The sequence below is a fragment of the Manis pentadactyla genome, chromosome 7 (genome assembly GCF_030020395.1).
Source record: "Manis pentadactyla isolate mManPen7 chromosome 7, mManPen7.hap1, whole genome shotgun sequence".
Taxonomy (NCBI): Eukaryota; Metazoa; Chordata; class Mammalia; order Pholidota; family Manidae; genus Manis; species Manis pentadactyla.
The window spans coordinates 64,485,855-64,510,301 of NC_080025.1; the positions used below are offsets into that span (position 1 = coordinate 64,485,855).

Here is a 24,447-nt window from a genome sequence, read left to right on the forward strand (position 1 = left end):
CCTAGACATCTCTGGCTAATTCTCTTACTCTTTCAATTCTTTGCTCAACATTCTTTTTCAATGAAGCAAACTGTGACCACATAGTTCCCTTCACTGGCTATGCACTATTCTTTCATAGCACTTACCAACTTCAAATAGGCGATATAATTTGTTTACCTGCTATTCTCATTTTCTCTTCCAGTAGACTATAAGTCCACAGGGGAGGGATCACAGTCTCTTTGGTTCCTGATATATCCCAGGCATGCACAGCAGTGCTGCAGTGAAACAAATGCCCAATAACATTTACTGAATTGGGTTGAATTGCCTCCTCTACTGGGCCACAAGCTCCTTAAAGAAAATGCTGCTGCTCTTCTTTATGTATCATAAGCCCTGGCATGCAATAGGCTCTATAAATTCTAGTAAGTGAATAAATAACATCTTTTTGATAAATTACTGTGTTATTCTGTACTGGTTGAGAAAGAGCTATGGAATATATTAACTTTTAGCATTAATCAGTAAGAGCTTTGCCAGTTTTAAAAGAGACATCAGATGGATTATTCTTTCTTTTTTTTTTGAAATTTTTAAAACAAGGATCAAATAATTTTATTCTAGTCTTTCAATTAAGCTAGAACTTAAAACCCAGTTGTATTAGCTTTCTATTGCTGCTATAATAAATTATCACCAATTTCACATTTTAAAATAACATTTATTTTCTTATAGTTCTGTAGACTAGAAACCCAACATGGGTCTCACTAGGCTAAAATTAAGGTGTTAGGAGGACTTCTTTCCTTTCTGGATATCCTAAGGACAATCTGCTTCCTTGTATTTTCCAGTTTCTAGAGACCATCTGAATTCCTTGGCATGTGGCCCCCTTCCTCCATCTTCAAGGCCAGCAGAGTCACAGCTGTCTGACTTCTTCCACTGTGACTTCTTCCTCTGACAAAGGCCAGGAAAGGTCCTCTACTTTTAAGAAGTCATGTGAGATTAAATTGGGCACATCCAGTCAATTCAGGAGGTCTATAACATTTACCATATCTGCAAAGTTTCTTCTGCTATGTAAGGTAAGATATCCACAGGTTCTGTGGATTTGTACATAATCTTTAGGAGGTTATTATTCCACCTATCACATTAGTGGAAGAGAAAATAAGCATACAGCTAAGTGAAATATATATGACTTTAAAAGCACAGACTCCCCTTAGAAAATTCAGTTTCAAATCATTGTGTTCCAATATCTACTACATTTCATACTCTAAAATGAAACTTTTCTTTCCTTTTTGTATAATTTGAACTCTTCCCAGTTTGACTGAAAAAATTTAAAAAGTGGTTTTCTACAAAAGCCACCTCGACTGCTGACAGTGAGCTATAGACCTCCAGTGGGTAGTCACAGGGAGAAAGGCTGGCCTCGCTGTGGAGCAGGACTGTGACTTCTTCTCTAGGCACAAAGGCTGCCAAGTTCGCCTCAGGGAAACTTGGCAGCACATCGAGAACAAGAGCATAGTGTTTATTTCTTTTTGACATGCAGACAAAAGACTCCATAAATTGTCTTTATGCTGAAACTTTTTCTTACATTCATGTAAGAGTAAAGTGTAAAAGAAGGCAACATACAAGGGATGAGGTTTGACTATAGTTGTTTTCAAGTAAATCTAGGGAAATAACCATGATAAAATAGTAAAACATCCAGGGTTACAGAGTAGATCATTGCCATCTTTCCTGCTGAGAGGTGCTATCTCCTTGCATGATATTCTGAGATCCTCCAAAAATATCAAATATACCAAATTCATCTCAGTTAAGTAAGTAGAAGTATGCCAAAGAGATTTATATGTATCTTGGTGAGTGTGTAAAACATACTGAGGCAAGCCCCATTTTAAAATAAATTTTGAAATGTGCAAAGACTTATTGATACATCAAAAGTTAAGTTGATGTCCTATTCCATTTTTGCATCCTCTCCTCTCCCACCAAACTATTACCTTCTTCATTCCTCAGTATGAGGTAATTGACATAAAAAAGTCAGCTCACAAGTTAAATTCTAATGTGTTTAATTCACACACAAATCCAGTCTGTTCCAAGTCTTCTCTGTCACCTTGTAAGATGTATCTTGTTCACATGTGAGACTTGGTGACAAAATGTGGATGGACAAAAGTGAGTGATGTCACTCAAACAAAGCAATGCTGATGCTGCTGGTAAATGTCAATGTGTCAGCGATCTCATCTTGACATGTGTGGGTGAAATATTTTGTTACAGTAAAATGAGAAAATATAAATGAAATTACCTTAACTTCATTAAAGGAAAATTATATATAAAATGGTGATAGTCAATGAGGTACTAATGTAAAGAGGATAAATCCTCAGGATGAGATATCAGACAGCAAGAGTTAATCTTCTGGCTGTATCACATGCTAAATATCTGTGTGATCTCAACTTACCTGAGCTTCTGTCCAAACACAGTGGAGGATAATTATTACAACTCATTCCTTCACTCATTCAAATAATATCTATTAAGTAACAATATTGAGTGATGCACTATTCTAGGTATTTAAGTTATAGAATAAATAAATCAGACAAATATCCTTGCCCCCCATGGATTCTATAGTCTCACAATTTGTTATATGATAGTTACAAGGGTTGGATGAAATTCAATAACATCTGGCAAAAGGTAAGTATGTAAATAAATTTAATTAGCATCATTAAAAAAGTAATAAAATATTCCAGAAACCTGGAAGAGTATACTTATTTGCAAATAAGTAGAATACTAAATAAATAAATGGGTGATTCAGGCAAACTAGCAACACTAACATTTATATAATCATTATGTGCTATTTTATGCTGCTTTAAAATGATATATCTCTGAAGAGTAGCTTAAAGGAAAAGATTAGCATTTTTTGAAATACATTTTTTCAGCAATTAGCCATACATTTATTTTTAATAAACATTCTTTTTTAAGTAAAATTTAAATGAGAATATTTATCTCTGGAATAGTAATCATTACATGGGCTATTCCACTTTTTTTCTCTTCATATATCCCTTTTTGCTACTCTTCTGCACAATCAAGTAGTCATCACACCATGATTTATCATCATTCTGCTGTCAAGTCAGCCATCAATCCACTCTGTTCCATTAGTATTACCTGCTGTGAAAATCCCTGTGGAATCCTTGGTAAACTCAGAAGTTTCTAGATTCTTCTTTGGAAAGCAGTGAACCACAATGTTATTAAAAACCAGTGACTTATAAAGGGATTTGTTCCTTACTCCTAAGTGAAGAGGAAGTCCAGACATTACCCTTAGAGTGACATTTATGCACAGTTTCCAACTGACGGTAGTTTTTCTGAACTCAAATGCACTGTTCCAGCTATCAAAGTTTACATGGAGTATTTTGGGAAATTCTTTCAAAAGCAGAATGCCTGGCTCTGCAGTTCATTAAGGGTGCCACTCCAAGAGATGCAACTGCCAAAACTGGTTAGTTACTATGAAGGCAGTTACCCTGTAATGCTGCAAGGCAAACATTATTAAAACTTAAGTTACATATGTGGTGTACACTTCAAAACTCCACACTTTCAAAGGAGTTATTAAGGAGCCAATATTCTGACTTAGTACTCATCCAGTTCAACAGAAGCTAATAAGAAGCATGAAACAGTACATACTATGTAAGAATTTTGGCAGAACACCACATATATCGACCTTACATCAAAAACCATAATGGTGTTAAATTATCCTAAACCTCTGATATCCATTCACAAGAATACTCTTGTTCTTTCATCAGAGACCACATGTCATTCTGATTCATATATAATGCTAATAATATAAATTTGACAAAATATGTCTGAACCTGATGCAGACACTTAAATATCTTCATAACTCTGGAGGCAAAAGGAAAACAGGCAAAAATCTTTTCACTGTGTAATACAGCTGACTTTGAACAAATGGTTAGATGTAAGCAGTAGGTGGCAAAGTTAAAATAGAAATGTTAATCCTGTGAGAGCCCTTGCCTGCTGTGTTACAGCCTTTCCTAAAGATTAAGAAAAAAGAAAAAAAAAAGAAGGGGGAGTAAGGAACATAAAATTACCCACAGAGCTAATACTAAGACTTAAACAAAACAAAAATGCTGTGAAACACCAACAAATACTACCTAATAAAACCAAGCATTGCTTTTAAAATACATTTCTTTTCAACCTGTTCTTTTTAGAGGGGATATTAGTAGGAATGAATTGGAAAATAATTAAATTTAGTTTCTAGTTTAAGTTTTAATAGAACAAGATATTTTTTACTCAAGATAAAAGGAGAAATGTTTATTTTGGGCAACATCATGAATTCCTGTATTATAACTACATATTAGAAAATAGCTTCTTTAAGAAGCCTTCATTTTCCTAAAATGATCCAATTATCAAACAAAACAGGGTGAGCAAATGTTTTCTGTAAAAGACCAAATAATAAAAATTTTAGGCTTTGTGGGCTAAGCAGTCTCTGTGTGGTATCTACTCAGCTCTGGTGCTGCAGCACAAAGGCAGCTATGGGCAAAATGCAAAGGAATGAATGTGGCTGTATTCTAATAAAGCTTTATGGACTCCAAAATCTAAAAATGTTATATATTTCACAGCTCATGAAATATTCTTATTTTCTTCAATAGTTAAAAAATGTTTAACACCGTCCTTAGCTTATGAACCAAACATGCAGTGGCTCAATTTGGTCCAGGGTGTGGGTTGCTGATCCCTAGGCTAGATATTGATAATACAACCTGTACGAAATAAATGATGATGGGACAAAGCTTTCTTTCTTTCTTTTATCTACCTATCTTAGCATTTAGCAGCACAGAAAATATAAAGAGCTGGAAGGCCAGATTACCAGCCTTTCAAACTCAGCCAGCGTAGAATGCAGTAACGGGCTAATGGGAACAGATGCCAGGCACCAAGCCCACACAACTGCCATGGAGATTCAGCCAGGTACAAAATCATTCATAATATTCTAACTGAATATAGTCACACAATATCCCATCTGCATTCCAGTTAACAGTCACATAAGTTTTTCCTACGGCAACTATTTTGACAACTAGTATCTTCATTGAATTCCCCTGAATTTTCCATGACAGTACAGGGAAGTCCATGAGAGAAGTTGGCCTCAGTGAGGCAATAACTGGACCATTATTATTTATCTATAACAGCTGAAAGGCTCTCTGGTATGTGGGGATTTCGTAACACCCAAAACATACTATATCCTGCCTAAGACATTTACATACACAAAGAAACCACAGTGACCTGTGATTCTCCTGTTTCATTTCTCAACAGGCTGTTTTATTAACTTTAGTGACAAACAAGTACCAAGAACCCTCTTTTGATGAAATTTCACCAGTAATCCAAGAATGACTTGGGCCACAAGTATTTTATACTAATATACAGGTTGTTAGAGTTTCAGTTAAATTGAAATCTGTTTTAAAAATATAGTGCAGTCTGATACAACCATGAGGATAAGGTTCAATGACAGTAAGTTACATCTATTCAGAAAGATGCTGTTGGCAGAGGTACTGTCATACCGTGCACTTTCCTATTAGAGTTGGGTCTTTAAGAAACTCATGTGGCTTTGTAAGCAATCATTAAGGAAGCTTCCCAGTACAATTAAAAACATATGCCTAAATACTGTTTTTCAACATGACACAAATGTTTAAATACCAATATAAAAAGCCTATGTAAAGGTGCCAGACACTTATGTGGTAAGGAAAGCCAAAGAATTTGTACAAAAGTATGTTTCTTACTAACTTCTATCTGAATAACCATTACTGCCAAGTTTATAAAGACTTGAGAATTCCATCCATGAAACCTACATATTTAATGTAGATCTTCATGAAAAAACAACCCAATTTTCACATCAAGGTCCACTTATAAGACAGATTTCAACAGGAAAAAGAGAAATTACTCATTTTTTTTCCTGAGAAATAAGAGTTATTAGGGAGAAGTATAACACTAAAACTACCACTTCAATTCAGGAAAAATAATTCTTTTTCAAATGCAGGCTTCATGTCGATGACCTGAGCCAACCCTAAATGCAACTTTTGTAGTCATATGGATGTTACAACCTTGAGGAACATAGCTTATATACAAATGAAGATTAGCTTTTGCAATCAGTTATGAATTCATTTTATTACATGAATAGCAAAGGGCATAGCTCTTATTTTCAATTCATTTTGACAAAGTATTTTTTGAGCTTACTAGGTACAATGATAAATCTACACAGTAATTATGTTTCAAGGAGAAATAGAACCTTGAGAGGAAAGTGCTGTATGAATACAAATATGGAAGACTGGATTCTGTATTCGTCAGAGAGCCTTACAAGTGGATAAACTGAGTTTGAAGCATGATGTTTGAAATATTAATGGGCCATACAATTTGTGTTATATAACAGAAAGTTGTAAATGCAAATATTGGGCTCAGGAAATGGCAATGACTAGAAATACACATTTGGGATTTTTTTTACAGAATAGATCATTAAAACCAATGAAAGGCCAAAGAATACATAAAAAGAAAAGGACCACGGACAGAACCTCAGGGAATACCCATATATACTCACTGGCAGGAGGAAGCCAGGCTGATGAGTGAAATTAAAAGGGAACTCATCAGGCTTTTGTGACTCCTGATTGAAGCAACTGGTAAAGAGAGATTCCACAATGCTGAGTGAAGCAAAGAGGAGATGGAGGTATCTCAATGGTTAAAGGCCACTGAATTTTCTTATCATGACAAGATTGAAGACTTAGCAAAACCAGCAGCGTAGCTGAGGTGGCAGTAGGGTGAAGGTGTAGGTCTACTTTCATGTCCTGGAATAAGATTTCTAAGACAAGGATTCAGTAGAAGATGAAATGGAAGAATAAAGTGAATAAAAATATAATTGGTAAAGAAAGGTCCTGGAGATGGCAGGAGGGGACAAAATTGAGAGCAGAGTGGGGAATGGTTAGTCTAAGAAGAATGGATTATTCCTCAGTTATGGGGCAAGCAAAGAGAGAATCAGTGAAAGCAGATATGTCCAAGTGTGGGAAAGAATGCCAAATAATACATGTCAGAAGATTCTCAACCTCAGATCAGTACAAGCTAAAATTATATGAGAGTGAAAGACTCGGGTCTGTGGTTTTAAGTATAAGAATAAACAAGGGTAAGATAAGAACTTTAGAGGAAAAGCACACTTTGAAAATTTTATTTAGCCAAGAAAAAACAACCACATCTTAAACTGACTGAAGTCTGACTACAATTAATTCTTTAACTCAGAACACATATTCCACTGCTGCATAGCTTATAGTGAGGTTTATAGACACATTTTATATATATTTCTTAAACAAGTAGAGAAACTACCTAATTTCATGGAGTAGTTCTGGTATTACCAGTAAAGAGATTTCATCAGCGCCTCCAAGTTAGTTAGGAATGTTTGAAAGATGTTATTAATTATTGCTGGGCTGGCAGACTAGAATTTCTTTTGAACAGTGGTTCTCAAACTTTAGTGTGTGTCAGAATTATCAGGAAGGCTTGTTAAAACACAGATCGATGGGTCTCATCTCTAGAGTTCCTGGGTTGAGCCCAAGCATTTGCCTTTCTAGTAAGTTCTTGGTGATATTAATTTTACTGGTCCTGAGACTACAATTTTGAGAAGCACTGCTATAAGGCTAGCCATTCCACATACATGTAGGTCTATAAAAAAAGTATTTTCGCTCAACTTGCCTATTAAATAAATCGACAAACTAGAATTTTGGGTGTATTAAAATGATACCATTAATATTTTCAAAAAATCTGTATTTGAGTTATTAAATTCACTTTTAAATGTTACCTAGAACATATATATCATTATCATTATCATTGGAAAGTAGTTCCATGTATTTATGAAAAAGTTGCAGAATTTGCTTCAGTTGTGTGAAACACCTAATCATGCTTAAAATGTCTTCCCACCCCTTCATTCAACTCATTATTATTATATTTCACTATAACATTTACCAAGAACAGTTCTAGGTGCTTTTATATATTAACCCATTTGTTCCTTACATTGACCCTATAAAGTAAGTTATTTTATTAATTTCATTTTACAGATGTAAAAATTGAGGCATAGAGACATTAAATACCTCATTGTGGGTCAGAAGTAAACATTGGAGTCTTTTGTGGCTCCAATCTCATGGCCTTCATTTCACTCTTTTACTGCACCTTAAAGTATAGTTCAAGCTCATACTCTTACCTGTTCCAAGGAACAGGACATGGTATCTACCATCAGCAGCATTCACTCGATCCACAGCTATCTTTGTGTACTTGTAGTCAGTGCCGATACGAACGATCAAAGGCCTTCGGTGGACTGGGTAGATGGAATTGTACATGAGAGGATGGTTCCGAATAAAAGTGACAACATCATCTGGGAACTCCTTAGTGGTTCTCATATTGGGTGTAAATGCTCCTCCTGGGCACTACAAAAATGTTTTAAATAGAAGCAGTTAATAAGATAGTCACTTTGTTTTAGTAATAATAAACAGGCCTCTACTTTTCAAAATACTTAGAAGCTCAAGTTGTTTTAACCATACAGATCTTCCTTCACTTACAATGGGCTTACGTCCTGAGAAACCATTGCAAATTGAAAATATTGTAAGTCAAAAATGCATTTAATACACCTAACCTAGAAAATATCACAACTTGGACTCACCTATCTTAAACATGCTCAGAACACTTACATTAGCCTACCCTAAGCAAAATCATCTAACACAAAGCCTGTTTTGTTGAATATCTCTTGTAATTTATTGAACACAGTAGTGAAAGGGAAAAACAGAACGGTTGTATGGGTACAGATTGGCTGTAAGAGTAATGCTTGTTAACTCTTGTGATGATGTGGCTGGCTGGGAGCTGCAGCTCACTGTCTCACCCAGTGTCATGAGAGAGGGTTGTCCCACATGTCACCAGCCCAGGAGAGGATCCCAATTCAAAGTATGGTTTCCACTGCATGTGTAGTTGAAAAATCATAAGTTGACCATCGCAAGCCAGGGACTGTCTATATTTGCTACCCATGAAGAGAAAACAGCATGACTCTATATGGTCTTACCTGTAGAACATGAATATACAGGTGTATAATATGATCATGTAAGTGAGGTTAAGTCCACTTATTCTCCCCTATTTGTTTTCAGAGAGGAGCTGATGCCATTTTGTATATGACAGAGCTTTTCACCCTCCCATCTACCACTTCTTTATCCTTACTTACTCTGTGCCAGGTACAGTGTTGCTAGAAAAGAAAACCTTGTGGATATAATCTAATGCTGCTACTGGCTAAAATAAGTTAGATTATCATTATCAAATTCAATCAGAACTCCAATGTGCAAAAGTTTTATTCCATCTGATCTCCCCTCCCAAAAGAGAGATTTCCGAAGTTGGGGAAATGAGACCTGATAATTCCCCTCTAGAAAAGACTCCAGTGACTTCCATTACATGTAGAATAAAATCCCAACAGCTTAGCATGGCCGGTGAGGCTCTGCATGGGTGGCCGCCTGTGTCTACCATTCCCATGGTAGTTCTTGCTCTTTCAGAGCCTCAAGCATGCTCCCCCAGCACCACCCCAATAACTTGGCACTTGCTGTTCTCCATCTGGAGTACCCCTCTCCAGACAACTCCATGGTTTCCTGTGTCAGCTCATTAAGTTCTTAGTTCAAAAGTTACTTCCTTAAAGGCAATGACACACAGAAAAATAGTTCTCTATCTCCATCTCTGCTCTCTGTCTTCTTAGCCTACTTTATTTTTCTTCACACCCCTATTTATCTAACTGTATATTATATATTAGTTGCTTGTATCTTTATTGTATTTTTTTTCTTTAGAATGTAAACTGTATATTGACTTTAACTGGGTATATTTTGTTTATTGTTAAACCCTCAGAACTTCAACAAAGCTGTCAAATAGATATGGACAAAGAGTAGTTTAATAAGTGAATTACTCTATTGTATCTGGCACTCAATTTTGATACAAGGGCTAAAAGAAGGGTCTCAATTCTGGCTAGGACAGGAAAAATTCAGAGCATTAAGTTCAAAGGGGCCAACAAAGCAAAAAAAGAGATTTGGCAAAGGACTGCCGGACAGCTTCAGCAGTTCTGGAAAGGGAGCATGACAAGAACTTCTGAGGAAAGATTCCATGTACAGGGCACCTAAGGTCAAACACAAGGGTAGCCTGGGAGCTGCTCAAGCTTGGAACACAAACTCACTCACTAATAGATCCTAGTATTAAGCTATATGAGCAAACCTGTTGGGTATAATCTTTTAACACAAACAAACATTATTTGTCTCACTCTAATATCTCTACTTGGAAACAAAAATTCTTTGTCATATTTTTCATGACACAAAAGCACTCCTGTTCCGGTTTTCATATATTCTCTTTAGAGAGGTACAAGGTAAAAGGAAAGCAATAATCAAGCTTCTTGGTCAATAGCAATGGGAACAGCATCTGTGGTAAATAGCAGGATGTAATGGGGAAATACAAACTGCCAAGTTACATATTATTCAAAACTGGGCAATAAACAATTACATCTAGATAATTGCTCCTATCCAGGAATACAAGACCAGTGTGACTAGATGTCCACAGAAGATAGAAATGTGGAATTTTAAGTGAAATCTGCAAAATTTTAATGCCGACTCAATGTAAGAAAAGAAAAAGAACTTCAGAGACCAAACGAAACACAGCAACCTCTGTGTTAAATCCTTGCAGCAGCCACTGTCCATTATTAGTGCCTGTGGGCCAGTACTCTGAGGCAGAGCCACGTTTGCAAATAAGTCTCAGCAAATTACTAATGTGGTCTCACTCATTTGGACTGTATCATCTTGAATGCAATATTTAGACTAACTTTGGCTAGTTAACATTACTAGAATTTTTTTACAGGACCAGTAAAAGTAGTTTTCTTTTTGTAGAAAGGTACAAGGAGCAATTAAATGACTTCACTAAGAAGAGATAATGAGACAAGTAATAAAACTAAGCATCTCATTCATTATCCCATTAACTAGACTTTCTTCTGGAGCTCATACACTTTTTTGAGGAAAAAGCATCATATCTGAATATACATGCATATAAACTGCTCGAGAAAAAGACCAAATGAGGACCCAGAGTTTCATTTGAGGGTGTTGTAAACTGATGGATGTGTTTCATACTTCTGAGAAGTGTAGAATTACAGTGTTTAGAATTACAGTGTTAGAATTAGAAGTGTTTTCTACCCTCGTTCCTCACAAAAGTGGAAAAAGGGGAATATATCACTCACTGAATGAAAACATGGAAAGAACAAATACATGGGTAATTTAAATAGTTGCAGCCCTTCATAAAATACCACTAATTATGGTTTGCTAAGCTGAGATGTCTCCTTAAATATTTGCGAGCATTCTCACTTGTAAATTCCAGAAAGATCCAAAGTTAGCATATAAACTAGGCAATTTATATAATTTCCAGTTAGCAATTATTTTCATGTGTGATAAACTTATTAAATTATTGCCTAGTTTCTGGGTTTTACATAATGGTAATTGAAATTCAGATAAAAATTATGCTTCAGTTGCTCAAAACTGTAGTTATTAAATATGTAACCCACACAAGTCAAATCACTGATTTTACATTCATTCAAATGCTTCCAATTTGGGACTTTTGCTTTATGTTCACTATGAACTCCTTGCTTAGAAACTAGTATCTCCTAGTATGAGTTTATTGTCAAATTACAAAAGAAATCTTTGACAATAATTAATTTTCTATTGATTCATGGCATAAATTTTGCAGGTAAGACACTGAGTAAGTGACAATGATGGTGGCAAGAACAGAAATTGATTTCTCTTTGCCAACACTCTATCTGGGCTTGTGAGTTTGCCTATTGTAATAATGCCAAGTATAAATAAGAGGTGATTAACTTATCCTTCACCTTATGATACACAAAAGCATATGTACTGAAACCTCATGATAGTGTAACATTCATGTGCTACCATAAAACAAAGTCTTTGAACATCGATCAGGCTGATGTCTCATTCTCCAGGAGGATAATTTTGTTTTACAAATAGTCATTATGTAATTTTGGTTAAACTTCTCCTTGTTTGTTTTCCCAGTTCTAGCTGTCTGTTTATCAAGCAGTGATAAGCACTCCTTTTCTGAGTAAAGACATTTTAAGTGTTTTGATCAATAAACTGTTAGGTGAAACACTAGGAACAATAAGAATGCCATATTCCAGAAGTACTAGCAATTGTTGCCCTCACTTAATTTCTTTTCTATTGTCATATATTATAGAATATTTTCTGTCTTTGAATGCTCATAAATATTTTCCCAATCTTCACATCCATTACAATAGTTTTCAGGAGTAATATATTCATATATTAATTCATATGTCCATTCTTTGGAAAGCTTTTAATTGATAAAGTATTTTGATGAGCCCAGGAGGAGACAGAAGAATAAGAAGCTACCATTGTCTTTTAGACACAAGAATTCTCATAAGGAAGATGGACATATTCAAAGCAAAATAACAATTAAGACATGTAATAATAATTTGAAAATATAAGATAAACAACAGAGCTTGGTTTATAATCAATTGCATATATATTTGAATCAATATTCTTAAATGATTTTAGAATAGTAGAGAACTTAGGCTGTCAGGATTAGTGAACTGGTTTAGAGATGAAAAAACAAAATTTGGAGTATTTAGGGAACACATACAATTGCTAGAGCACTGCTGGATCAAAGAGAGCAAACTAGAGGAAAGAGGAAGAAGTCGAGGCTAACAACAATAGAAAAGAAATGCAAAACTAGTGAGAGAAGGACTGGCATGCTGAAGGGCAGCTTAACACTTGAAAGATGAGTGGTATATGGATGAATAAATGGACATAAATAAATGCATTACAGAATCTGGGCTAGTTTCTAGCATTGGTATTTGAATCTTAGGTCTTGAGAGAAAAGTGATCTATGTTTAAACCCTTGGTAATTCAGATCCATTATTTAAAGTCCAAATAATTACATAGTTGAAGACATATTTATGCACTGGCTGGCCCTCATCTTCCTTACATTTATCCTCCACTACTTACTAGAGCCCTCTGCTCTAGTCCTGCTAGCCCAAGCAGAGCTTCTAGGACTCACTGCTTAATTTCTAGCTTTGTCTTGTTATGTATGCTACCACCTTTGCCTGAAACACCCTTCCTTCCTATCCAAATTACCCAGACCCAACTGCCCTTCAAGGCCAGCTCAGACTTACATTTTCATATGCCTTCCCCAGTCAAGGCTGTCCCATGACTATTTCTCTCTCCTCTAGACTTTGATAGTATTTATTGTCTATTTTATTCACATGCCTGGAATAATGATGTCAAACAATATGTAATTAACTTTTCATGTCTATATGCCTTTTGTGTTTAATTGTAACCTTTACTAGTTGAATGTTCTTAAACATCTATGAGGAATAGGAATACTTCTAAAGTAAGAACCACCAAAAGATGCATGCAATCAACAAAAGTGCCAGCAATAAATTTCTCCTTTTCTTTCTACCACTAAGTGAATTGTGAATTTTCTGTGTTCTTTAGCTGTACTAGGTAGCAGGCCTGTTCAAAGCATGATAATCAAAGCAGATGGTTGTGTTCCCCTTATAAACAGACGTTAAAAGTGAAGAGTTTTATTAGGTTCTGCTTTAACAGGATAGTGTAAGCAAACACAATCTTCTACAGAAGTTTAATACACGTTGCAATAGAATAATGTAGTATGTTAGCTCAGCCACAGACAGAATCTGCAGTCTTTGGCTGCCCTTTCCAACATACCAAAGGTGTCTTATTTCTTCCACAAACTTGAATTACTTATGGAAAAAACATTATGACACAATTGGCAGGCTTTTTCCTACTGACTTAGGCTTGCTGGTGGGGCAGTTTGCTAACACATCTATCAATCCTGCTTGAAAAGAAGCACCTACAGGAAACGTTAGGATGAGGGTATAAGATTTCTGCCCCCCTCATTTCTTTAAGAATCCAGTCATATATTTATGAAGTTGATCCAGCAATTGGACTACCTTGTAGGGAAATAAAGTGCAGTGATCACAGTTGATCCTTCACTGGGAGGATGTTAGAGGCAACATTCTTAACACTAGAGAAGAGAGAATGCTTTGGGTCACTTGGCGGCAGGTCTTCTGGCTACGTAAGTGGGATGTTACACCCTGAAGCCCAGGGAGGAGACAGACACTGGCCATTCTGAGTCAGAGGGCTGACTTCATGGCATGTAGCTCAGTGAAGGGTGGAGGGACCAAGTCTTCAGGGAGGTATGCTTTTCCAGGAGGAGTTCCAGAGGTCATTCCTCCACCCTGCCTCTTATTTCCTAAGCATCACTCAGCTGACAGTTTTTTTTTTAATTTAAAGGAGCTGCTCTGATCTCAGCACCAGATGTGAGAAACCACATTATAGGAATATGTCTCAAGTTCTGACTACTCCCTTTTTTTCATGGAGTCTGCTCCAGATGTGTGTTACTAAGCCCTGGCTTTTACCACACTGCTTTAGAACAGGACCAAAATGCTTATTCTTAGGAGTTCAGAAATAGTGGAAAGTGGGACTGTTAGCAGAATTTTCTAATTTAGCATTGGCTTATTTTGTTTTAATAAAAATGGTTTATCTATTCCTACATTTTATGCAGAATAATAGCTATTTAACATTAGTGGTTTTCTCCCTGTGATTCTCAGAGTTCTTGTGAGCTGCCGTTCGGGTAAAGAGTCTGATGAGGGTTAGGACCAGGCGTGGCTTTTCTTCAAGCAAAAAAAAAATCCCCGATTTGTAATGTTTGCCAATGCACAAGGTGTAAATACTCCCCCCATGCTGATTTCACGTCCCCACTGTCATGTCTCTACTTGAGAGGAGGTGTGTACAATCTGCTCTCCAAGTCAGGTGCAGGCTGGCCCCAGGATACACCCACTGAGGCTCCGAGGCCTCAAATCTTGATTCAATTAGCATGGCATCTGATCTCTTTTATTTGTTTATCTAAGGGGTTTCTCCTAAGGTTTTACTTGGGGGAAAATTAAATTTTGTTGAGTTCTGAAACCAGTATATATGTTGTTCAAAATAATAACCAATAAGAGCATATACAATCACAACTACCTATTAATTTTCTGAATTAAGATGAAGCAATGACTTTGTCAACTTCAAACAGCAAGTAATTCTCAAAAATATGATTTATTTTTGAATATGTTACCAGTGAGTCACCTAGACATGCACGAAATACAGCGGAATAAAATAATGAGGGCCTTGTGTTGTGTTGGAATTTGAAAGTTCCTCGGCTTCTCCCTTCATTTCCATACTCTAAGGTAATCCTTGCATCTTATCTAACATACCCTAATGTGAGGTATCTTAAGAGAGATATATCTGTTGACTTCTTTTCCTTGTGTTATACAAAATAATGAAATGTTTTTCCCACCTCCCAGTCAGCCATGATGAAGTATGGATTTTAAAAATTTAATTTCTTCATGGACAAGTAGCAATGCTTATAATCTTTCCAAAGTCAAGTCAATTAAGAGTTAATTATTTTAATAAAATAGGTATCAATGATTAATCTTTGAGTTTCCTAGCCAGGGAACCAAACTTGAACCCTTTTAAATTTTGAATAGTTAAATAGGTTCTTTATAGGCTTAGCAAACTATTTTTCCTATTTTTAAAAAAAAAATTGACAGTGGTATAATTTAAGATGGTGAGAAAATAAATAAGTTAATAACATATAAATTCTAATAATGCAAAAGTAAAGTGAATCAACAAATGTAAAAATTATGTGGGATGAATAAAGCATATTGGCAAAGGGAATTTCATATTCAAAGAAAAAGGAAAAAGAAACATTTTGTTGAAAAAATATTACATCAACAAGAATCTTTTTATTTTTTTCCATAAAATTATTCTTCTCTAGTTACAGCTACTACATTTTATAATTATAACCCTATTCTATGAAATATAAAGATAAATTGCAATTCAGTATACTGCATGAGATTTTGCAAAGACAGAAACTATAACCAATAGTCTAGAATGCAATGCAGCATTACCAATGGGCCAAATGAAAAACAAATAGTAGGGCTGTGATCATTGTAGTCCTACAAAGAATTCAATTACAATCTGGCAGTGCATTGTCTGTAGCTTCAGCTGCAAAAGTGCATTTTTCACGTACCCCTTAATAATACTAGTATTGCAAGACATGAATATATTTGTATGCCTCAGTTTATAAGCTGAATTATAACATCACTTTCATTGTAATTATTTGCTCACACATACCATTTTCTTCCTTTGAGAAATTTACAACATATAACTTTTAATTAAATATATTTTAAAATTGAAATACCTCTACACAATTTATCTCTAAATTAATTCTCACATAGTCATGAGATTCCTTAATATAAGAAAGGGTTGCGAAAAGCAATTACCATTTAAATTCTTAAGCTACTGAAATGTTAACACTTTCCAAGCTATGGTTCTTATGATAATAAAATCAGGAAAATATCTCTGCCCTGTCTAACACACCCAGTTGTTCTGAAACCTAAATGCGATTTTATTAGAATAGCACTTAGGAAAAATTGCAGAGAGTTATCACATACATACCTTTTTTTTAAAAATCTAAATCTGAGAGCCCATGACCTGAAAATTACAGTGAGTAAACCAGTACATCTATGGTTGTATTTAAAAAGCACCAACATGGTATTTATTTCTTGTTAAGCTGAATTTTTTAAAAAAGCAAAATAAAAAACTTTTCTGGATACTTACAGTTCCTGGGCGAGGATATGGAATTCTACCCTGATAGGATATCAGCTGATGATTGGGCCCTTCTTTGTGGGCAAAAGGTCCATTAAATACAGTCTGTATATCAGACAAATGATACACACATACTGCTGATCCTTTAAAAACTGAACTAAAAAAAGAAACAGAAAGAGATCCATTTTCTTATTTTTTAAATTTAAATTCAATTAAAAAAATAGATGGCAAACTTTTGTGATAAAAAGTTGATATGATTCATCATGAAAAAGTTGAATGTTATGGTACACATGGTAAAGCAAAAACATGTCTACTTGTTTGAAAATAAGCCATTGATACATAAAGCATTGAAACATTTAACTCTCCATGGAGGTAGTAGATAATAATGTTACAGGAAAGTTCTCAATGTTTCCAAAATATAGGATAAGTCAAATAAGTCCAACTAGTTTATCTAGCAACAAAAATGAACTGATGAGGAAACAAAAGCAAAAATAAACAAGTGGGACTCATCAAACTAAAAAGCTTCTGTGCAGCAAAGAAAACCATCAACAAAACAAAAAGGTGACCTCCTGTACAGGAAAATATATTTGCAAATGATGAATCTGACAAGGAGCTAATATCCAATATATATAAAGAATTCATATAACTCAACACTAAAAAAACAAATAACCTGATCAAAAAATGAACAGAGAAACTGAACAGACATTTTTCCAAAGAAGACCACAGATGGCCAACCAACACAGGAAAAGATGCTCAGCATTACTAATCATCAGGGATATGCAAATCAAAACCACAATGAGATATCACTTCAAGCAGTCAGAATGGCTAGTATCAAAAAGACAACAATAACAAGTATTGATGAAGATGTGGAAAAAAGGGAACACTCATATACTGCGGGTGGGAATTTTAAAATGGTGTAGCCACTACTATGGAAAACAATATGGAGTTTCCTTAGAAAACTAAAGATAGACATACTGTATGACTTACTAATTCTACTTCTGGGTATTTACTCAAAGAAAATCAACAATTTGAAAAGATATATGCACCCCTATGTTTATTGTAGCATTATTTACAATAGCTGAGATATGGAAACAACCTAAGTGTCTATCAATCGATGAATGGATATACTAGATGTGGTATAGCTGATATCCTTATACAATGGAATATTACTCAGCCATAAAAAAGAATGAAGTTGTGCCATTTGCAGCAAAGAGGACGGACCTAGAGGGTATTATGCTAAGTGAAATAGGTCAGAGAAAGGCAAATACCATATGATTTAACTTATATGTGGATCCTAAAAAACAAAACAAATGAGCAAACAAAATTGAAATAGACTCTAAACATAAGAACAGACTGGTGTTTCCCACAGGGGATGCGGGTGAGGGGAGGGGTGCAATAGGTGAAAGGAAAAAAATTAGTGGGCATGTTTGATATCTTGATCTGGCTGATGGTTGCATGAGTGCATAAATGTTAAACTTTACCAAGCAGTACACTAAGATTTATGGATTTTATTATATGTACCTCAATATAAAAAATTTAAAAAAATTTTTAGAAAAGGTGGAGAAATGATATGTAGTATGCTATAAAGAAAAAAGAATTGATTTATTAAAAACATGAATTTGAATTCTAAATATCTATCAATACAACCTATCATAGTTTAACAGAAATAAATCTCATTAGTGAGAATATCATATCTGTTTGTTGTAAGATTATTTTAATGTGAGAATGTTCTTACATGTTGTCCTAAATAGTAGATGGAGAAATCTAAATGGTTTTGCATTTATGTACTTTCCCTAGTAGTCACAATAAAAAAATGACAGAAAAAAACAGTCACAGAAAAAAAAATATGGTCCAAAGAAGATTCATTAAAATACCTTTAGTCAAAAAAAAAGTCTCATAAATTTGTTTGGATCCTTACTAAAATAATTTGTGTTGTCACTAAGTAGACTGGCTGAAACCAATATTTCTCTGACTCACATATTTCTCTTACATTAGATGGCTAATGGAAAACTCAGATTTCAATAGAAAAAAAACAAGATATACTATTCATCATTAGCATTAACAGAAAAGACTACTTTGAATTTTTCAATATTAAAAACTATTGGTGTTGGGAAAAACAGGAACTGTGGAAAATTTTTTTTTGAAACAAGCATTTTTTTATTAAAAATTGGGTTCTCTTTTTCTTCGTTCATTTCTTTGTGAGTTAAACCAAGACTACTTTCTATGTTCAACAGGAGTTAAGCTCATCCTGAAGGACATCTTTTTAGGAATCTTACAGGGCAAATGTAAATATGATTTACAATCAATATCCCTGCGAGTTTCTTTTACCTTAAATGGCTCATTACAGTTTTACCTTGAATGGCTCATTCTTTTCTACGTTAGAAAAGAATGCTAAATTCTTCAGATTTTCATTTTGTAGTTGACTGTCTAATGAAAAGGACCCATTAGATTCTGTATTAGCCACATCACAGCTGGAGTGTTGTGTTGAATTCTGAGTAACATTTTTAGGGTAAATGAATATAAAGGAACATGTGTAGGAAAAGGTAAGAATATGGTGAATTATCTCAAAATGTATGATAATTAGGATTGGGTATCCTAGGTAGATTAGAAAACATTTAACATATTTTCAATATATAAAACACTCATATGAAACATGAAAACTGGTTTCATGTTTTGTTAGTTTCTAAGTAGTCATCACTGCAGATTGCTTCAGAAATAAAAATTAATAGAAATGACAAAAGCTTTATTAGAATTATAAATCTTCAAATTATTTAATCAAAACATCTTATATTTGCTTTTTTCCTGCACTGTAATTCATATTTTCCTTTCTTTGAGAAAATACCAAATAATCATTATAAATACTCTATTCAAAAATATTTTGAAAGTATTAGTTCAGCTTAAGTATATTTTGGTAATCAGGCAAAAGTAATAAAGAGGAAAGGTAACAACCTAAATGCTATGTAAAATTAAAAGTTAAGAGAATGCTTTTGTGATAATTACTATTACTCAATAAAGTTTATTGACCCATAAAGTGTAATTGTTTAATAATTACCTTGATGTTGTAAAAATGCCATACACTAGTGCTGTCCGTGGATTATCAGTTTCCAACAGAAATACATCCTCTATAAAAAGGAAATAGCATTCTTTTAAAGTTGCCAGATATTAACTGTATTTTTAAAAATTTATCCTAAGAAAATAATTTCAACTGTAAAAATTATTATTCAGAAAGACATTCCTACAGCATTATTACAGTTTGTAAACAACTAAGTGAACTAAATGATACACAGATGGTAAACTAAATTTAAAAAGATGTTAAACAAACACTAAAGAGATTTGTAAAAACTGTAACCATATGAAAACCATGCCAGTGAAGTAATATTAAGTGGAAAAGGCACAATAGTATACAACATGGTCTAGAACCATGTAAACCTTATAACTATACACCAGAATACAATAAGGTTACCAGAGACTTGTTTCTGAGTTAGCAGAGCTATTGAAATTTCCGTTTCTCTTTTTTTTTTCCTGCATTTTCCAAATACCATTGAATGGTATAATATATTACTTTTCTTTTAATTAAAAAGGATTAGAAATGTCAATTTCTTTTTGACCTGGGATTATAAATTGGAACATGGAAGAAAACTTTTTCACAGTGACTTTTTTCTTTATATAAGATGTTTTTTGGCTTATGACCAAAATTGCTAGTGATATTTCTATTCAATATAAAATTCTTTTAACAAGATATTTATTAGGACAAAGACAAACCAAGATATGGACAGTAAGGTATAGTAATACATAAGAGAACCTGTAGTAGATTTTTCATAGGCAACCCCAGTTGACCAATTGTCTTGATTACAAGAAAGGTCTGGATTTAATGACATTTTTGCAAACAAGATTCTTGTTAAGAATACAAAGAAAGATGTATTTACTTCAAATTCACAATGAATTTAGAACCTCTTGAGCAATAAATTAATAACCAGTAGACTTTCCATATGTGAACAAAGGCTGACACTGTCTAGCTCTGCCTAAAAAACAAGAAAGATGGAAACAACCCATGACACTGAATCATAAACATATTTGCAAAGAATTTGGGAAGAAACAATGAGTGATTAGGTTATAACACAAAATCATTCTTAGAATCTTTTTCTAGGAAGCTGATACAGGAATTTTTGTTTCTGTGGTGAACATAGCAGCTTTAGAGGAGACCATTTCAGTTTTCAAACTATTAGAATCAGTAAGTTTTTTCATATTGTCATAACATTTTTGTTGCTTACCTCATCACCTGCCTCAAAAAGCTCAAAAGCATTTTACATTGTAATGGATTAAAACAAAATAAAAGTCATTTCTAAATGGCACTTAGTAAACATAACACTATGATGTATACCAAGTTATTCTGATTAAAAAGAGAACCATCCCTTGGTACGAAAGAATCAGACTGTTAGTCCTTCTTTGGCCTGGAAAGTATTACTGTCTTCATGTCACACATGCTGAGAATACTTAGTCTTGGTATCAAGAAAAATTTAGACTGGAGCACAAGTCTAATTTCTAGTCTGACACTTCCTATCTAACCTCTATTCTGTCCATTACTGTAATGGTAAAAATACATAGCTGTAGTCTCATACAAACTAATTTCACATCAGAATATTAGAATTTAAATATCAATGAAATGTATATTCATTTTAGAAAATACAAACATATCACTATTACATGTACATTGCAAGTACTTCTCTCTCTCTCACACACACACACACGCATACTCATAAACGTATCATGGTGAATTCAATGAACTTAATGTTCCAGCAGAGCACTTGGGGACAAAAGAGATTTAAAAAGTACTTAAGGAAATTTATGAACAGTATCCACATCATTAATTTCAAGTGGCACATTGTTTATGCTGAAAACATCTATGGAAAACACATCTTCTCAGAGCTTATTAAAATATATATACTTTACAAACTCTCTTTTCAAAATCATTTTTCAATCTCACATCTCTGTACCTAATTCATCAAAGTGTGTTTCTGGGCCGTCTTCATCAGTTACTGAACATACCAGCCTCGCTTTTAAGAAGGTAGTCCACTTGTTGACAAGGCTACGCAGTCCACCAGTGTCATTCTGTAACCATTTTGTAAACACATTTCAGATTGCTTAAATAAATATTGAAATGTATTAAAAATTCAACTTGTATTCTTATTACTTGGAGATTTGTTATAACCTTAACTATAGAAATGTTAACCACATCTGCATCTCAATAGCTAAAGAAGAATGTTTAAGGTCTACAGTATATTATGAAATAGTTATACCACTTTTCTCTAACAGTATGGTATCAACTAAAAAGTTTCAAAAAATATTAAAAATTTTTAAAAATTATACAACCTAAAACTTTATCCATTTAACAATATGTAATGGAAATATTCATAAAATGTTAATGAGAATACATGGCCTAATTTTCCCTTCTTGATAAAACTCATTGTCTTCATTAAGTTACTGTACATACTGAAGCTTACAGAGTCTCCTGTGGTCAGGAGTGGGGTTGGTCCCCAATCATTCTTTTCTCTCCTTCATTTCTCTGCATTATCATTTAACCCTTAGTATTTCTAATCAGATGTTTTGGACAGGGTAGAGAAAATGGCATTCGTATCATTCACAAATCGTCTCTATTGATGACATTTTTTTTTCTGTATGCCTAGAAGCCTTTCACCCCTTCGATGGCTTTAGTGCCTTGTTCCAAATGACTGAGAAGCAGATGAGCTCCATGATCAGTGGAATATTAACATTTAAAAATAAACTATTTTAATTACTAAATGCTTTAAATACTAAAAAAACTTTTGCACAAAGGATGCTAATCATAAATAAGTCAGAACATGCCTGAAAAAACTCATATGGGAGAAGAGAGCATGAGCTTTTTTGAGTTGCTATGTATACTTACTTTTTATACACAAGAACATTTTGGTTACTGTACTTAAAATTATATTTTACTACAGCATTTCTTAATTGTCACTGTCCTAGACAGCTCCTCAATAATTGTCTTTTACTGAGATTTTTCTGTATTTTACTCACATGAAGTATTCTGTTTCTTTCTACAATATACAATTTAGCTATTTATTTTTAATATTAATGCATTAACTGGAACAGTAAAATTTTATAAGAACTACTCATGTAAAACCATACCCAAAATATTTTCTTGAATTATATTTTTTGCTGAAATAGGGTGTTTATCTGGCATGGTTAATGTGAATAAACATTGTACTAAAATGTTTCCTCTCAATATTTTATTCATTTGTAACAGTAGATAAAAGTAGGAAGATAAAGTATTGGAAAAAGAAAGCATAGTTATATCATTTGAATTTCTTAGCTGTTCTTCGAATGAGAACAACATTAATACTTACAGGACATATTCTAGCAATCATGGAATGAATCTGTTTGGTGCTTCTGCTATTATCAGTCAGTTTCTCTTTGAAGAAAAAGTACACCTTAGCATCATTTGGATCAGTGCCATCTGGGATGACATGTGCATCCACAAACATAGGTTCTAGAAAAAAAATTCAAAGACTGTATCTATATCTATCTATATCTAAACTCATGATGAAAATCCTTCCAAGTAGTTCACACAGGTAGATCATAGGCACATGTCTTCTCCATTTTTGGTACAGAAGAACAATTCGACTTTCATAGGCAAAAAGTCTAAAAGCAGTAATTGTATTCACTCAACATACTGCATTTAGAATGTCAAGTGCCACAAAGTATAGCTAAAATATGATAATTTAAATTATTTTTCTCTGCAATACATTCTGGAAGTGCAATAAGTGCAACAATTCTTTGCACACTGATGAGTTTTAAAAAATTCAAAAGCTTTCCTAACAGTTATTTCCCATGGAATTTGATGGTATTTAATAAACAAAAAAAAAACACTTGTTTTTCAAAGTGTGGTTTCCAATATAGTGCATATAAATGCAAATTCACTGAAGCAGAATGAGGAGTTGGGAGTCCAAGATCTGAAAAACACATTTTTCTTAAAATATAGCATATAAAATGAAAGGGAAACTTTTCAAGGAAAAAATACAGTCATTTGAACACACAGAGAATTCCTTATTTCAGGAACAAAACAACTTCTAAATTAGTCTATTTCCAGATGTACTGGAGGAATAATTTGAAAAAGTAAATGGACAATTAATGCTTTCTTGTGTTGGCCTATCAGCAAATAAGAATGCTTAACTGTAGTGATTCATGCTTAAGTGTGCAATGTTAAGTGAATTGCCCCATTTAGGATCAGTTAGAAATTTTCTCCAGGGTGAAATGACAAAGATCCTAATGGTTTCTTCCTCCTCTAAATAAGAGCAACTGATTAGAATTGAACATTAAAGTCAAATGTGTACCTTCCATAGTATGAATTCCATATGACCCCAAGAATCGGAAACAGTTGAATAATGATAATCATAAAATTATCATACCTATGATTTCTATTATGTATAAAATTATGAAAAAATAATATTTATTAGTTATATAATTTTAGATTCAAGGTATAAAATAGGAGGTATTCCTAAATATCCCTTATTCATTATATCTAACTGCCATAGGTCAATTTATAGATTTGGTAATATTAAAATACACAAGCAACTGAATGAATAAGTGGCATGTTTAACTGTAATGTAAATAAACAACTGGAGAAGATTCTTGTGTATGGGACTATATGATGAATATAACATCATTTTTATTTATTCATATATTCTATGAGAATTATATGATGGTTAATAAAGGGTTAGAATATAAACTGTGGACTATTTCAATTATT

At 33.8% G+C, this 24,447-nt stretch overlaps 1 protein-coding gene across 2 annotated transcripts in view; it reads right to left on the minus strand.

Moving 5' to 3' along the window:
- SEMA3C (semaphorin 3C) overlaps nt 1–24,447 on the minus strand; it is a 177,415-nt gene that overhangs the window by 35,852 nt on the left and 117,116 nt on the right. For both annotated transcript variants that reach the window (XM_036897982.2, XM_036897983.2), the window contains exons 8-12: nt 23,045–23,187; nt 21,656–21,770; nt 19,714–19,783; nt 16,674–16,818; nt 8,171–8,393 (exon numbers count right to left, since the gene is read on the minus strand). In XM_036897982.2, coding sequence (XP_036753877.1) covers nt 8,171–8,393; nt 16,674–16,818; nt 19,714–19,783; nt 21,656–21,770; nt 23,045–23,187 — 696 coding nt within the window. The remainder of the gene's footprint in view (nt 1–8,170; nt 8,394–16,673; nt 16,819–19,713; nt 19,784–21,655; nt 21,771–23,044; nt 23,188–24,447) is intronic.